This window comes from Somniosus microcephalus, chromosome 21 (genome assembly GCF_052327205.1).
Source record: "Somniosus microcephalus isolate GS21.2 chromosome 21, FLI_Smic_1.0, whole genome shotgun sequence".
Classification (NCBI taxonomy): domain Eukaryota; kingdom Metazoa; phylum Chordata; class Chondrichthyes; order Squaliformes; family Somniosidae; genus Somniosus; species Somniosus microcephalus.
Window position 1 is genome coordinate 44,243,264 of NC_141007.1, and position 16,252 is coordinate 44,259,515.

At 40.9% G+C, this 16,252-nt stretch overlaps 1 protein-coding gene across 2 annotated transcripts in view; it reads left to right on the plus strand.

The window, feature by feature from the left end:
- The first annotated feature begins 863 nt into the window (after window positions 1-863).
- The window catches only part of LOC147102756 (neuronal-specific septin-3-like), a 299,156-nt gene continuing 283,767 nt past the window's right edge, over window positions 864-16,252 (plus strand). For both annotated transcript variants that reach the window (XM_085963518.1, XM_085963521.1), the window contains exon 1: window positions 864-1,063. In XM_085963518.1, coding sequence (XP_085819644.1) covers window positions 1,042-1,063 — 22 coding nt within the window. In that variant the 5' untranslated portion in view covers window positions 864-1,041. The remainder of the gene's footprint in view (window positions 1,064-16,252) is intronic.

Sequence of the window (16,252 nt, forward strand, 5' to 3'; positions counted from 1 at the left end):
TATTCCTGGGACCGCATTCAGTTATCTTAAACTAAATAAAGAGCAGAATACGCAGGTGAAAAGGCTTTGGTATGATTTTGAGAGAAACCATTTAGTTTTGCTCCTGCAATAGTTCATTGCACAGAAGCAGCTAAATCAGATTGGCTTTAGGACCCAGTGGAAAAGGAAAAATTACCTTGAACACCTGCCTCTCATGTGTTGTAATAAGCATAGGCAAAGCACAAATAAAATGCTAGTTGTATCACATGTAAAGAGTCTGAGCTTAATTTTTGTTTGTATAGAACAAATGGGATTCTAGAAATTGAGCCGTTAATAGTGCTGAAGTAAGTGGCATTAGAAACCCCCACGAGGATGATATCTGGAATGCAGTAGTTGATGTCTCATTTGTTATGCTATTTACTTTAAATGTGAGGAGTGAAAGTCTTACAATACTGAATGGACTATGAGTGGAATCTCTTTCAGTACTTCTGTTTGATCTTAATGTGAAAAGGTTTGAACTATTATCTTGCAGTTTCAGATGGGAGCTGCAATGTACTTTGAACAGTGAATTCATCCTACAGTCCATGCAACTGTACTAAATGAGCTGCACCATGTAGACAGGGTAGGGAGGGTGGTTTTTTTTACACACCGAACAATCATGTTGATTTTTCTTTTTGAACTACATAAAATGGTATCAAACTAATCTGTAGATCTTCCAACGTGTGTTGTAATAAAACTATAGTTATTACTAAGAGTTTTAAAAAAAAACATGCTTGAGAACAAATGAGTTTGTGATTTCCCTGCTGCTTTTGATTAGTTGGGCAAGGCCAAAGATGTCTAAGTTCATCTGATTAGGAAAGGTGTGTACTAATTAATGGGAGTGTTGCATGAGCAGTTGGGCTGTGTGCAAGGGAGCTCAACTTACTGGTTCTTTGAATGAAAGTCTGAAACTAAGTCAGTTTCCTGTGAAGTTGTCCTTTTTTTTTGATTACTGAGCACTGTGTAAGTAACCTAACTTGATCCTGAAGAGTGTCCTTTTTATATGCAACTTAGAAACTAGCCATGAAGAAAACTTCTTTTTCAGGTGAGTCTTTCAAGAGGCTGTGTTAGTCTTCATGTACTGGATATTTTGGTAGGAGAGTTGTTCCAATTTGGCGGCGGGGGGGTGACGGGACTACTGAAGTAAGGTTTTAATCATTTTCCTGGCAACAAGAATTAGTGGCAAGGAAGTTCTTCATGGTTTTGTATGTTTGAAAAGAATTAAAAAGTGAAGCAGTTAATTTTCTTGGGCTCCATAAACACTGCAGTAGGTTGTACCTCCCATATAAAACGATTAGACGAAAAAGTCTGTGAAATTTTAACTAAAATAGGGACTGACTAAACATTCATATCAGCTTTCCGTTTGGCCTCTGATGACTAATTGTAAAGTCTGTTAACATTACCATGCCCATCCCAGCTTGTGCGTGGAACTGCTTTGAACGACTAAGCGGCAGCTGTATTGCAGGACCTTGATCTGAGCCAAAATGTATACTTCCATGGCCGTAAATCTGTTTTGTTAAGTAAATAAAGGAAGCAAGATGTCACTTCACTACTGTAGTAGCTCATTGGTGGTAGAGTTGTACAGATTTGTTATACTTTGTTTTCCTAAGGCAGTACATTCTCTGTTCTTCTATCCTGTGTTTTTTTTTGTATTTGCCTGGGCAGGACTGGAGCTGCACACTGCTTGTACAGTAACAATCAGGTTTTTTTTTATAAACGTTAATACATTCCAGACAGTTTTCTGGAGATATATATGCGCGTAACATGAAACTCATTCCCCGCTTTCTGTTTCTCTTAATTAAATCATTTCTTTTAGAATAAGACGATGTGGCTATGTTTCTGATCTACATTGTAAAAGCTTTTTAAGTGGTTTTTAAAAATTGACATTACCTGTATCACTTTTTTTTATATTTCAGATATATGCACTGTATGCTTCCAAAACAAATCTGCAAGTAATCTGGGCTTCTTGGGGCTGTGACATCAGTTTGAAACTGTCCAAAATGATTGCATATTCTGCTGTATCTTTTGGATATTCCAATATTGACACATTTTTAGGTTCTTAATTTGTTCCCAATGTTACACTTTGCTAGAAGGGAACTGGTTTTCATAGTTCCATCATATTACTATTTTACCTTGTTTCCACCACCCCCTCCCCTTCAATAAATAAACCTCTCTGCGGTTATACCCTTTGCTTTACTTAAGATCCAAATTTTTAATAGTCCTCTTGTTAAATCGTGCATAAAACTTCAAGATCCCAATTTTTAAAACCATCTTTAAAAAGCACGATATACATTTTGTAACCTTGCACAATTTAGATAAGTGACAAGGATTTGATTGCGTGTCGCAAGGTATGCTGGTCGTAATACCACATATATAAATGTTCTTTGCCTCATTCTTATCTTGCATATCAAACGGGGGGCCAAGTTGAAATATATGGAACGTATTTTCCTTGTATAACTTTAAAGATATTCCAAGCAACCTAATGGCTCCTATATCCTGAATTGTTTGTCAGACAGACTTGCTCGATTATGACTTGTACATTTGCTGTCTGGTGCTACATCAACAATTTTTTTTCAGTTTGAGCTATGCATTTGAGACTGTTGGCAGCCAGCTAAAAATGTATGACTTGGAAGGTTTCATCCCATACATCGAAATTCCTCAGCAACCTCTTCATGTCTGGTTTCAGTTTGCAATACATGGCATATGAAAGATAGAATATATAATGTATACATTGTCACAACAGTCCTTTGAGTGTAGGCAATGTTGCCCTTTCTGTGACACAAAGCTCCTAAGTTTTCTTCCATTTGAAAATCCTGTAATATCTCAATAATTTGAATTGTACTTGTGGTATAAAGTGTCAAAAGTCTGGGAGCGTGTTAACAAGGGTAAAATGTAGTCTCTTGACCAGACTCCATTAATACTCATAGTTTGACGTTTTCTGAGCTCATTGACTGTGCTACAGACTCCTACTCGACCACTCTCAATTATCTGCTCTTTTAACACTCTGATGTTACAGAACTGTTGAGATGAGCCTGATCAGACAAGTCCTCTTGTATCCCACAGATAGTTTCCCTGTATAGTTTTACCTTCATGTAAGTTAGGTTTGGTGCAATATCTATTTATCTTTTAGACTCAACGCCAGGAATTTGGGATACAGTTGACAGGGTCTTCCTATTATCCAACATGCACATCCAGTATCTGAGAATTTCTGCCGTCTGCGAGAAGACAGCGTTAAAGAGACAGTATGTCTTTTGTTTGTATATGTGGCTTGGATTTCAGAGTGTCAAAAGTTAATCTGGAACCCAATTTTTATGTAGTCCAGCTGGTTTGTGAACTGAAGATAGTAAAGCTCACAATTGGCATTCGCATTCCTCAGCTAGGAAAATGTGGGGACGGAATGCCACACTTTCTATTTCTGATGGCTATCTATCTCCAGCTCCTGCTGGAGAGTGAATCTGGTGGGAGAGCTGTGATGCTATCCATAGTCAAAGAGCTTGCCACTGTTCACTGTCTAGGCTCTCGGAAAAAGAATGTCCACTTTGGAAGGCTTCTGCTGCTCATGGTGCTGTACCCCAGTAAGAGGAATTGTCTTCAGGAGAGGAGGGTGTATAATGGGTGGCCCATCTACTACCACTCACTTTCCGTTCCTGCTGAAGTTGAATTTTACCCCCATTCTTACACTTCCTTTTTTGTATCCTTGTTGACAACTTCCCACTACGCGTGCTCAATTACATAACACTGGGTAGTCGAAGCTGCAGATTTTACAGCCATTAAGAGGTGGCGGGTGGGGCTCTCCAAGATTTTACCACTCTCCTTCACTAGGTGCCACTCCTGAGGATTAAAACTTCAGTTTACATTAAAAGCTTGCATGTGGTGAATCATGGGCATGAACCCACTTCACTACATTCCATTAAACTGTGAGCTACTGTGGTAGGAAGTAATGGTTGCAGAGGGCAATTAGGAAGGCTATGGAGGCCAGAAGTGCCACTCCCATCCACCTCCCCGGGCAAGCAGGAAGACTCTCTGTTTTCCTGCTGTTATTTTTGACCTTTCCCAGCAGCTGCCTTTCATTGCACTTTTATTTAAATTCACCAAGGTATGACATAAATGTATTAATTTTCTAAAGGCAGTTCAATGACCATAACTTGCATTTCTATAGTGCCTTTTAAAGTAGGAAGGCATCCTAATGTGCTTCACATATAGCTTTATAAACAGGGAAAGATGATTCATGTGGTGAAAACAAAGATAGATATTCAATGATTGTCAAATACCAATTTTATAAAATATCTTTCTCGGCAGCATAAAAAATATTTTCTCCACATGAATTATCTTAAAACCCAGTATAAGAATATAGCTTTACTTGAAGTTGCAATCACACTGATCTTCATAACTGGTGCATTTGTATGGAATTCTTTTGTCTTTTTTTGAACAATGGCTGGACCAGCCACACATACTGTGGCCAGAAGAGCAGGTCAGAGACTGGGTATTCTGTGGCAAGTGATTCACTTCCTGATTCCCCGAAGCCTATCCACCACTTAAAAGGCACAAGTCAGGAGTGTGATGGAATACTCTCCACATGCTTGGATGAGTACAGCTCCAACAACACTAGAAGCTCAACACCATCCAGGACAAAGCAGTCCACTTGATTGGCACCCCATCAACCACCTTAAACATTTACTCCCTCCGTCCTCGGCATGCCGTGGCTGCAGTGTGTATCATTTACAAGATGCACTGCAGTAACCCAAGCCTTCCTGGTCACACCTCCCAAACCCCCAACCTCCTCCACTTGGAAGGAGGAGATTGGCAGACACATGGGAACACCACCACCACCACCACCTCCAAGTCACACACCATCCTGACTTGGACACATATCGCCATTCATTCATTGTCGCTGGGTCAAAATCCTGGAACTCCCTACCTAACAGCACTGTGGGAGTACCTTCAGCACACGGACTGCAGCAGTTCAAGAAGGTGGCTCACCACCACCTTCTCGAGGGGTACTAAGGATGGGCAATAAATGCTGGCCTTGTCAGTGATGCCCACATTCAGTGAATGAATAAACAATTTATTGCCTTTCTTAGCTAGGAATTACCAATGAATGTGTTGGTGGGTCCATTGCTTATGTCACATAGCAAGATTTCAACTGTTTTGTTGATGAACAATTAAGAATTAAAAAAAAAAAAAAAAAAACTTTTTGCCATAAAATGTAATTTGGTAGGTGGTGGAAATATTCTGCTCTAAGGTGCAGGTCTATTATCTGATTGCAAAGCATGTATAATGACGTTTTGCTTAGTTGTACATGCAGTTGCTGCAGAGTTTTATGATTGTTAAAGTCCCAACACAGGCATGATGGGCTGAAGGTCCTCCTTGTATCATTCGATGGTAAGTCAGACTTTTATGGTGGAAACTATATTGCCTGTGTATGGGGTAGGAACAAAACCCTTTGTATCAGAACATTGCGGATATTCAAACTTCACTAACTGTAATTTAGTGAATGTTATTTTTAGTAAATGTGTACCATAGAATTGTGAGATTGCAGGGTAGAGTTTCCACTTCGGGCATAATCGGCAATCTGAGCACAAATTGAGCTAGTTTTCCAAATTGACTTTTTTTGCTCCAGTTTCTGCTCAAACTCATTTGCATATCACCAAACATAAAGGAAAAATTTGTTTGCTTTACGCCTCGCGCAAAGCAACTAGCGCTCGGGTGCGGCATGGCCAACGCCTCCCGTGAAATTCAGCGGGAGGTTAGTAGCGGCAGTAACTGTTAGCACCCTGCGGCGCTGTGCCGCGGCGATGACATCATTGCCATGCCCAGTGCCCCGCTCGCGCCCCGGCCGCGATCTTCTGTAGTGCCCCTGACTTCTCTTGAGTGCCGGGCTCTTTTGCCGGCTCTCCGATCCCCGGGGGCCCAGCCAGGCCCCAGGTCATGCTGCACAAGGCCCCTCCCCTTTTAAGAAGGGGAGGAAAGCCTGCAATACCGCGGCCATAGCGCAGCTATATTCCCTCGCAGCGCCCCAAGAGAAGAGGAGGCGGGGCGCAACACTCAATTTCGGTCACGGGTGCTAATTTTTCCGGTAGCACCCTGGCGAAGTTAGCGCCCCAAAGAGGTGTGACTCAATTTTTTTCACCCAAAATCTTACATGAGCCAGTGCAATCGGGCCGTGTTTTAGAATGTAATTTTGTTTTTGTGTTTTTTCTTGTATTAAAATAATTTGCTATATTTGAGTGGTAACCTGATTTTCCTAATACCACTGAAAACAGCTTTATCACTGATTTTCTGCAGCGTCTAATCCACCACCTAATAGGTAACCTGATTTTAAACTACTGAAAATGACAAAAAACTATACAGAATCATTTATTAGTTTCATTGGTGTACAGTAGTCAGTTTTTTTTGAACGTTAAATTTAATTTACTAAGCGTTTAAAAGGTGCAGATGAGCGATCTGGGGGCATGGCCAGTTTTGTGGGCAGGGCCGGCTTCTAGTGCGATATTTTTAAATTAGGGCTAAAGATCGCAGAAACTCTTATTTGCGCTGAATGTAATTTGCGCATGAAATTCCTTGATCTTTTGTTATCTTCAGCGAATGATGCTGAAAACTCCAGTTTTCAATGGGTGTGAGATATGACCTCTAATTATGAATGAAATATAATGGAAAGTTTGAGTTGGGGAAAAAAAGCTCCCTATCTTAATAGACCTTTAGCAATTGGTTATTAAATAGTTAGATTCCTAACGAAAAAATAACACTCCAGTTTTAAAGTTTGCAGACTGTTTGGGAACAATTGTTTGAACGTCAGCTGTGGCTCAGTGGGTAGCACACTCGCCTACGAGTCCGAAGGTTGTGGGTTCAAAGTCCTACTCCAGGCACTTGAGCACAAAAAGCTAGGCTGACCTCCAGTGGAGTGCTGCACTGTCAGAGGTGCAGTCTTTCGGATGAGACGTTAAACCGAGGGTGCATCTGCTCTCTCAGGTGGACGTAAAAGATCCCATGGCACTATTTCGAAAAAGAGCAGGGGAGTTATCCCCCGTGTCTTGGCCAATATTCACCCCTCAATCCACATAACAAAAACAAATTATCTGGTCATTTATCACATTGTTATTTGTGCGAGCTTGCTGTGCGCAAATTGGCTGCCGCATTTCTCACATTACAGCTGTGACCACACTTCAAAAGTAGTTCATTGGCTGTAAAGCGCTTTGAGACATCCGGTGGTGGTTGAAAGGCGCTATAGAAATGTAAGTCTTTTTATCTGCAAATTATAAATTTATATGGTTTGTCTTTCTCTATACAGTACTTCATATGCAGGAGTTAACCAGTACAGAATATCACCAATAAACCTCACTAATTAAACCATTAATTACCTACAACAAGCTTTTCCTTGATAAATCATCTCTCCTGGGTATCTCTTTAGTGCCTTCCCTGTGACTGATTCAGCCTTTATCTGTGTATTGCTGTCCCTTGCCTTTTTTTTACAAATCGTGGAAACCACTGTTTGTATAAAATTGTCAGCTTTGCTATAACTAATGACATTGTTTTGCTCTAGGACTGCAACCTTGCACAAGAACAATTCTGCTGCTGAATACGTGGGATTTTAATATTGCAAGGCTAATTTTTGAAAAATAAACCCATATTCATTTTTTTTTTTTTTAAAAGGCTGTGGAACATGTGTTCACTCACTGTTGAGCTGAATAATTGTTGCACCCCCTACAGAGCTCAGCAATGCACCCAGCTCATTAGTGTCAGGCAATGCTCCGGTCTCGTTCTTTATTTGCACAATTCAGTTGCAATATTTTAGGTTTGGACAACAATTAATCTACTGGGCCCATTTATTTATTTTAATCCTTTTTTATTATTGGGTTAGCATCAATGTAGGATGATCAGGAGCTTTAAAATTGGCCTAAAAAATTTCATTTATCTAAAAATTAAATATTTGGTTTTTTTTCCAAAGAAACTTCTATAATGTGGGAAAAGAGACCATCATCCAGCGCTACACAAATGGTATCTTATTGGAACCATTTGATTGTTGGGGCTGATTTTTCTCTCTTCCTTTTGGGCCCCCTTCCCACCAGTGTGAAGTGCACTCCATCTGGCCCAACCTTAATTCAACCATGTTTTTTGGTTCAGAATTTTAAGCTAGGCCCAGTGTGTCCCAGCTACCTGGCAGGGCCTTGGCACCTCCAGTGGGGACAGAAATACAGCAGTGGTATTGCCTTCAGCAGCAGGCCCAAAAATAACTGCCAGAAGGCCCCAAGATTTTTCCTGCTTGCTTGGGAAATGGGTGGGGGTCACACACCTCCCTTTTGGCCTCCAGGGCCTCTAATTGCCCTCCTTGAGATCTTCTAAGTGAAGCTAGATGCACAGCAATCCTACTTCTTCTGAATGCCTTTCCTCATGGGAGTCTGCCTAACATTGTGGGAGGAAGATAAGGCAGGAGATGCGAGGGCATCACTTTTGGCTCATTTTTACATGGAATTAGTATCTTCGCCTTCTCCAAGTTCAAGTACACCTCCTCACTTTCACCCACCCCAACCCCTTCTATCTCAATTCCTAGCAAAAGCTTACCAATGGTAATTTTTCCTAACCAAAATGATACAAACCTTGTTTTCAACTGTTTCTCATAACTCTCTTCTGTTGATGTTTCTATTCAGAGAGGATGTTTGTCAGTATTTTCTGATAAATCCTCAAATTAAGGATAGAAACTTATTAAAGAGCATCATTTGTACATTAAAGTTCAATCTTTTATCTCTTCTGTCCCTTCCCTTCGCCCCCACCCACAGTCCTCATCCTCTTCCTGTTCCTCTAACATATATTAGTGGTGACCAGAGGGCAGCATCTTCTGCATACGTCATAGCCCCGTGCTGCACATTGTAACAATATTCTATTATGTCTCCCTATCTGCACTGAGATATCCCTTTTGGTCTCTTTCCTCTTGGATTACACAGGATTTCTATTGGGATTCCCTTAAAAGACATTCTGCTTAAATGGCTAAACTACCAAAACACTCTTTTTTGCTGAATCACCTGGGATACTGATATTTAAAGAAAATAACACATGGGTCTTCTCAAGTTAAATGCATAAACAACAACAAAACTAAAGCTGTGGTAAATGTTTAATTTAATCCCAATACTTTCTGTAAAATGATCTTCACACAGTTGAGACTAAAGCTTGTCGGAGCAAAATATACTTGATGTTTTGTTGGATTAAATTTACTGTATTACCATGTTTAAAATTAAAATGACATTTTTAAAGGTTTGAGTACTATGAGATGACGGTTCAGGTCAGATTTGAACTAAACATTGACACATTTCTGAACTTGAAGCTGAGTACTTAAGCCACCATGGATATCTCAACTTATCAGGTTCAGTTCTCGAGGAACATTGGGTGGGTCTAAAAATGACCAAGTTGTTCCCCCACCCCAAGGACCACTGACTATTTTGCATGTCTGATGTATACCCCTTGACTACTGTAGAAATTGGACTAAGTTTCCGAGTTGTCGGCAAGGAGCCTCCCCTTCAGACTGCGGAAATTAACTTTCCGTTGCGTTCCCTGCTGGCAGTGCTTACGTTGAAACTCTACCTGTGGCTTCCTAAACCATGGGAGAAATCTGGTGAATTAGCTGGATAGTCAGTAGGCCACTATGGAAATAGAACAGATCAAATGCATAGCACTGTAGACAGCAAGAGAATATGGGTACATATTTATCTCACTCGACGTGTACGGACATCAGATGTGTACCCTTTTTTTTTAATTATACGTTTTTTAGGGGAAAGTTTGTCCTCTTTACAGAAAAGCGTAAGCAAGTGGCTGAAGCTTGGTGACTCTTGTCACATGATCTGCCAATATAGCACTGAATGCATGCTACGTTAGGCCACATAAATGCCGCTTTTCCTGCATCTTCTGTTGAATCCGTGATTCTTAAAGTATGATGTTTTCCAATAACTACACGGAGGCTGTAACTTAACAATCAACAGGTGTTTACTGGAGGAGGGTAGTCTAAAGACTGACAGTACAGAGGCATGCTCAAGGCTTATATACAGGTGTGGTCACTGCCGGTACTACAGTATACAGGAGCTGTAAAAGTAGTTCTCTCTTAAAGGTACATACACTACATCTTCCACCACCCTGGACAGTAACAGATGACAGCAACACCAAGCTTTCCTGTCCTGTGCCATTAATGTGATCTGATTGCACTCCGAGTGGAAGCCTGCCCTGCCCTCTGGTAAGGCATAGCGATAATCAGGAGAGGTAGGAAATGTAAGTGCAGCAATCTAGGAACAGGGCCTTCTGATTGCTGATGGTGAGCAATGAGCACTAAAGCCCTTGGAAAAGCACAAGGCTGTACGTGGGCGATGCAATTCTTGGTTCAACCCCTGGAGTCCAAGGCTGATATTTTCCTCCCAGCTGCAATGTTCTGGCAGTACAGGACTACTGCCTGTCATTAAGCTTGCTGAAACTCTGACCCTGTTTCCTGGGCTGGGGAGAGGGGTCATCTCCTGCATGGTGGGCTCCTGGCATGATTGATCACATCCAAGAGGAAGCCTGCCCTGCAGATGAGGGACATTTTACCAGTGGTGGTAATGGCGTTAAATGGGCAAAAGTGTCTCAAAGATTGAAATGGATCTCCCACTGAAAGCAAAGACTGGGGCCCAACAGAAAGTAAGTGCTGGGAGTGTAATGGAGGGAGGAGACAGTAAAAAATCCCTTCTCCTCCTGGGGGGGGAGGGGGTGGGGCACCTCCGAGCTCGTACCACTATTCCTCGGGTCCTTCCGGCACATTGCCAATGGTAGCCCTGGAAGCAGTGTTAACACAGGGATGTAAGTGGGAAATCTGGACCCCTTCTTCCTGACCCCCTCCCCCCCCAATCCTGCCTGCTGCTGTTTACATATGGCGAGTGGGGAAGGAGTGGCGGTGAGGTGGCAATAGGTTTAACTGCCCGAATTTCCCCTCATTCTCCGATTTGCAGAGAATCCAAAATCAGAAACTGATTTGAATGGAAGGTATTTGTGCCATTCCGCACTCCCAGTTGGGAGTGGTGCCTGCAGGGGAGCAGGTAGGGAAATTGCTGGCATAATTTTCTGTCAATGATGGAAAATGACAGGCGCTACACACCTGTGGTTTCCCAAGATGCATTGCCTGAGTGGATCAATTCCCGCTGAGAGCATAGCCCTATGGAGAAAAGTCAGCAATATATAGTCCAAGCCAAAAGGCCCGAGTTGTTACTTTCTGTCTGGCTCAAAGACAAAGGTAAATGTTTGCATTCCATAATAGGCCAGCTGTTATCTAAGCCTTATTGATACTTTGAACCGTGTAGTGTGCTGCATTTCTACTAGAGTGAAAATCCCTCCTTGCATTTAGCCATTTTAAAGCACATATCTATAAGCTTGCCTACTTTTGACACTTACCAGCAATTGAAACCTTTTCTGCACGATTGCATGGTGGCATCTACAAACAAAATACCCATTGTCCTTCAAAGGACGCATGAATTGACTAACACCTAAAGTCCTAAGATTAAGGGATGAACTAATTGAGGTGTTTTAGGTGATTAAAGGATTTGATCGTTTCTCTCTCTCTACCCTATTTCTCTGGTTGGGGTGTCCAGAACACAAGGGCGTAACCTTAAAATTAGAGCTTGGCTGCTTGGGTGATGTCAGAAAGCACTATGCACAAAGGATAGTGGAAATCTGGGAATCTCTCCTGCCCAAAAGCTGTAGGAGCTTGGTCAATTGAAAATTTCAAAACTGCGTTGATAGATTTTTATTACCAAAGGTATTGAGGGTTACGGAACCAAGGTGGATAAAGATACAGAAAATGCTGGAAATACTCAGGTCAGGCAGCATCTGTGGAGAGAGGAACAGAGTTAACGTTTCAGGTCGATAACCCTTCATCAGACGAAGGGTCATCGCCCTGAAACGTTAACTCTGTTTCTCTCTCCACAGATGCTGCCTGACCTGAGTATTTCCAGCATTTTCTGTTTTTATTTCGGATTTCCAGCATCCGCAGTATTTTGCTTTTGGATAAAGATACAGATCAGCTATGATCGAATTGAATGGCGGAACAGGCTCGAGGGGCAAAATGGCCTATTCCTACATCCTGGCTAATCTACAGGTCAAGGAGCCTGCCTGCAATTTGCAGACAATTGTGCACTGGTCGAATTTTGAAGTTTAATAGAAAAAGGCAGCCTCCATCTTAACTCTAGATTATTTCTATAAAACGTTTCCTCAGTATATTTATGATCATCCCATTTATATCACAATAAGAGGAAGAAAGAACTCTCATTTTATATAGCATTGTTCGTGACTTTGATGTTCCAAAGTGTTTCACCGCTAATAAAGTACTTTATGAAGTGCAGTCACATTGCACATATAACTAATGTATGTAAATGCAGTTCAAGATAACACAAATCCTCACTGCACTGTGCTAATGAGGCAAACAAACAACTGCTTTGTCCCTGCTTATTTTGTACACTTTTTTTTTCCTGTAAGTATTCTGGGGTAGATTTAACTGCAGGCTTGTGTTTTCTGTTTGAACTCAATCCCATGACTCTTAATGTGGCTAGTGTACATCACTATTTACAAAGCATACTAATGACCTCCAGTTGTACAAAACTTGTTAATTGCAAGCTCTCCCTGGCTACAGGAAAAAATATAATTTTAAACCACGTAACAACAAAATGTGTTTTCAGGAAAACTGGCATGGAGGCAAAACATCCCTGGTTTCTCAAAGGCTTGTGAATGGAAGCCAAATATTTTCAAAATTTGAGGCAGATTGTCAAACAGCCCATTATTAAGGCATTTTTGGCCAGCGTGCTGGTGGGAAGTACGTGTTTACTGCCAGGCATTCCAGTTGTCCGCATCTTAACTTGTTAAGGTACCAGTCAGATATTGGTTGAAATTATTGAAATTTGCTGCTCTATTGAGCAGAATTGAACTTCTTGATTGCAAATGAATTTTGAATTTCCTGGATCACACTTGTGCAGAAATTATGCCTCATTTTATGCTGGTTTCTGCACCAATCAGAGCAACTGAAACTTGCACCTAAATTTCCTGCAGAGCTAATTTGCTTATGCCAGGGCGTAAAGCAAGTGCAAATGCATTACCACCAATGGGGGTAACAGCAAATGGGTTGGTGTCTTTCAGTCTCTGTCTCGGAACCTCTTGCCTCTTCCTTCACCCAACCATTGGCGGCCATGCATTCAGCTGTCTAGGCCCTAAGCTCTGGAATTTTCTCTCTAAACTCGCCACCTCTTTCTTTTAAGATGCTCCTTTAAAACCAACTTCTTTGACCAAGATTTTGTTCACTTTCTTAATGTCTCCTCCTTTTGGCTTGGTATCGATTTCTGTCTGATTCACACTCCTGTGAAGCACCTTGGGACATTTTACTATGTTAAAGACGGTATATAAATGAAAGTTGTTGTATTGTAGTTCAACAGGGACAGAGTGAATGCAACTCGTGATCCAGCATGTGCATGCAGACGAACGTGCGTGCACACGCACACTTAATTTGTTCATTGTCACTGGAAATGCCTGCACCCAACCCTAGGTCACATTTCTAAATCAAATCCTGGGCTCCACACAGAATGGTAGGCCTGACTGTGGGGAAAACTTGTGGCAGGCATTTCTAACGGGAACTCATTTTATGGGTAAATGTAATGGTTTTTTAATGTTTATACTTCTATAAATGTTTCTAGCAAAAGTAGCAGATGAAAATTAGTGAAATTATTTGGCAACTTGCTCAATTTTGGAGGCTAAAGTGATTGCTTGGTTTTCTGTTTTTTTCTTAATATTTTTTTGAGTCATTTACATTTAATCATTCAAATATTTGATCAACTCAACAGAATTTTTGATGGCTGCATGTGAGTTGCTTTGGAGTTGTAACGCTTCTGATGTGCAGCATCTTTTGAGGAGGGGACACGAAGGTTTTATTGTACAGGAAACTTTGGTTTATCCGGAGGTTGTATGTCCAGAATACTCGATCTAACGGCAAAAATTAGGAGCCGCTTTCTGTAAGTATTTTTAGATCTCGTTCCTTTTTTTTCCCAGTCAGCCACTGCAAGGTCTGTAGCTATAGCAACAGCTTCAGCTACAGATGCTTGCAGCTGCAGCCGACTCTTTAGAAGCTGTTGCTAAGCAACAGTGTTTGTTGTCAGATACGGAGATGAAAACCTCCGTATGCTTCAACATTAACTTTGTATGTCCGGCAGTTTTGATAGATCGGCAACACGCCGGTGCCGGATATATCACAGTTTCCTGTAATTGGATATTTTGTCTACATGAACTTGGATAGAAATTATGTATAAGACGCTTGACCTAACTGCTTTATATACCAGAAAACTTGGCGTATGCCATTTGAACATCCATAGTTGTTGTGCAGGTCTTGAATTAAAACAAAAATGATGATAGGAGTGAAAGTGTTTCTCACTTGGAAGCTGTTGCGTTGCAGTACAAAGCTTTGCATGCAGTTGGTCAGAAGGGTTATGAAAACTATATTGCTTCCGGTTATCCTTAATTTTGTAAACCATGAATAGGTATTGATGTAGTCGGGCCACACTTAAATATCGATAGAACAGACCTCAAATAATCTCAACTTTCCTGGTGTGCAGTCTTTTCATTTTTGTATGCTAGAAACTGGAGTTACAGTTCCAACTTTTCAAATAAAAGACACCATTCCAGTAACTGGCGCTATTAAGTTTTTGCTATTTAGTTGTGGTGACTTTGCTCTTTTTTGGGTCATGCACAGCCTGAAAGGATTCTCTATTACAAAGCCCTGTTCTGTGTAACGATTTGTCAGTAACTGAAACCAAATCCCTATTGCATTTCTTGACAATACAGCTACCATTTAGTGCACAACTGGATCAATGTAATTTAAGAAAGATTAGTTGGACTTTCAGATGTTTTTAAGGTCACGTACACTCTGTATTAAAGAGTGACTTGGGTTTAAGTAGAATCCACAGCGTGTACTTCCTTGCTATCAATTCTTCGACACTGGCTGACCTTGCTTGTGGTCAACCTTCCCCTGTAGTGCTTGTGTATTTGAGAAAATGCACCAAATACATAGGGAGGATAGCAAGTGAAAGCCCCGATCAGACTAACCAGAACACTGTTCTCGATGGTGTAAAAGCAGATATGCTGCTCAGGAATTTCCTTGGTCTATGATAAACAAATCTGGATATATGCTGAACTCGTGCAATTGTTCTACTCAAATAATGAATACATTAAAACAATATGGTATTCTCACTGATCGATTAGTTATAATGCCCAATTTTTAATTATAATCTACAATATATCTTCATTTATAGTCTGCAATGCCCAACATCAGAACTCAGTAGTTGTCTTATAAAGTTGAGCTGAAGCTATTTTGTAAAATAAAAAATTCCTATCGAGTTAAAAATATCCAGAATTAAAGAGAAATTGCTTGGAGGTTTTCAGGTGAAAATATTTACAGGAACGATCACCCTACTGCTCACACATATACCATAGTAGTTAGTGCAGTGCCATTTTTTTTGTTATCATTAGAACTTGAAATAACACAAGATAAAATACATCATAAAAGGACATTGTGTTACAATGCATTAGAACATGATTAGTTTGTCCCTTCCACTGCCTTTCTCTACAGTAACCATAATAACATTTGAGGACCCATTAAGAGGGAATCTGAAGAACATGGAACACCCAATTGGTTATTTTGTATATTTTCTTTGTCCAGGCTTTCAGAATGGATCCCTCCAAACTGTCACACTCTGAATTAATTCTTGCAGTATCAGACCAGAGATAAAAGGAACTTGTAAATATAAACAACTCCAACAAAGATGAGATTTGAATTAGAGTTGGATCTGTTGTGGGATTTCTCTCTGCCTCAAAGCAGACGGAGATGAGCGTGTACTGGTTCCAAGCGATCTTTATTCAAGCACGTGCAGGGAGAGGCCCTCTCAGTCTGAGCTGAGACACAGGAGTCTAATTTTTACATTCGAGCAGTTGGCTTATATACAATCTTGCATCTTGTTTCCTTCACATCTTCGGGACTTGGCCAATTAATTGTCCAAGTCACACATACTTAATCACATCTCCACAAACCACATCTTGTTTATCTCATTTGCCCTGTTTCCACATCTGCCATTGTTCTACTCTTTAGCTCTTGTCCAATTTACGCACACTTAACCACATCTTCGCAAATCACATTGGCAGCCCATTGTTCAATGCATGGCCTCTTCGCCGCCTTTCACTCCCCCAATCATCGTGT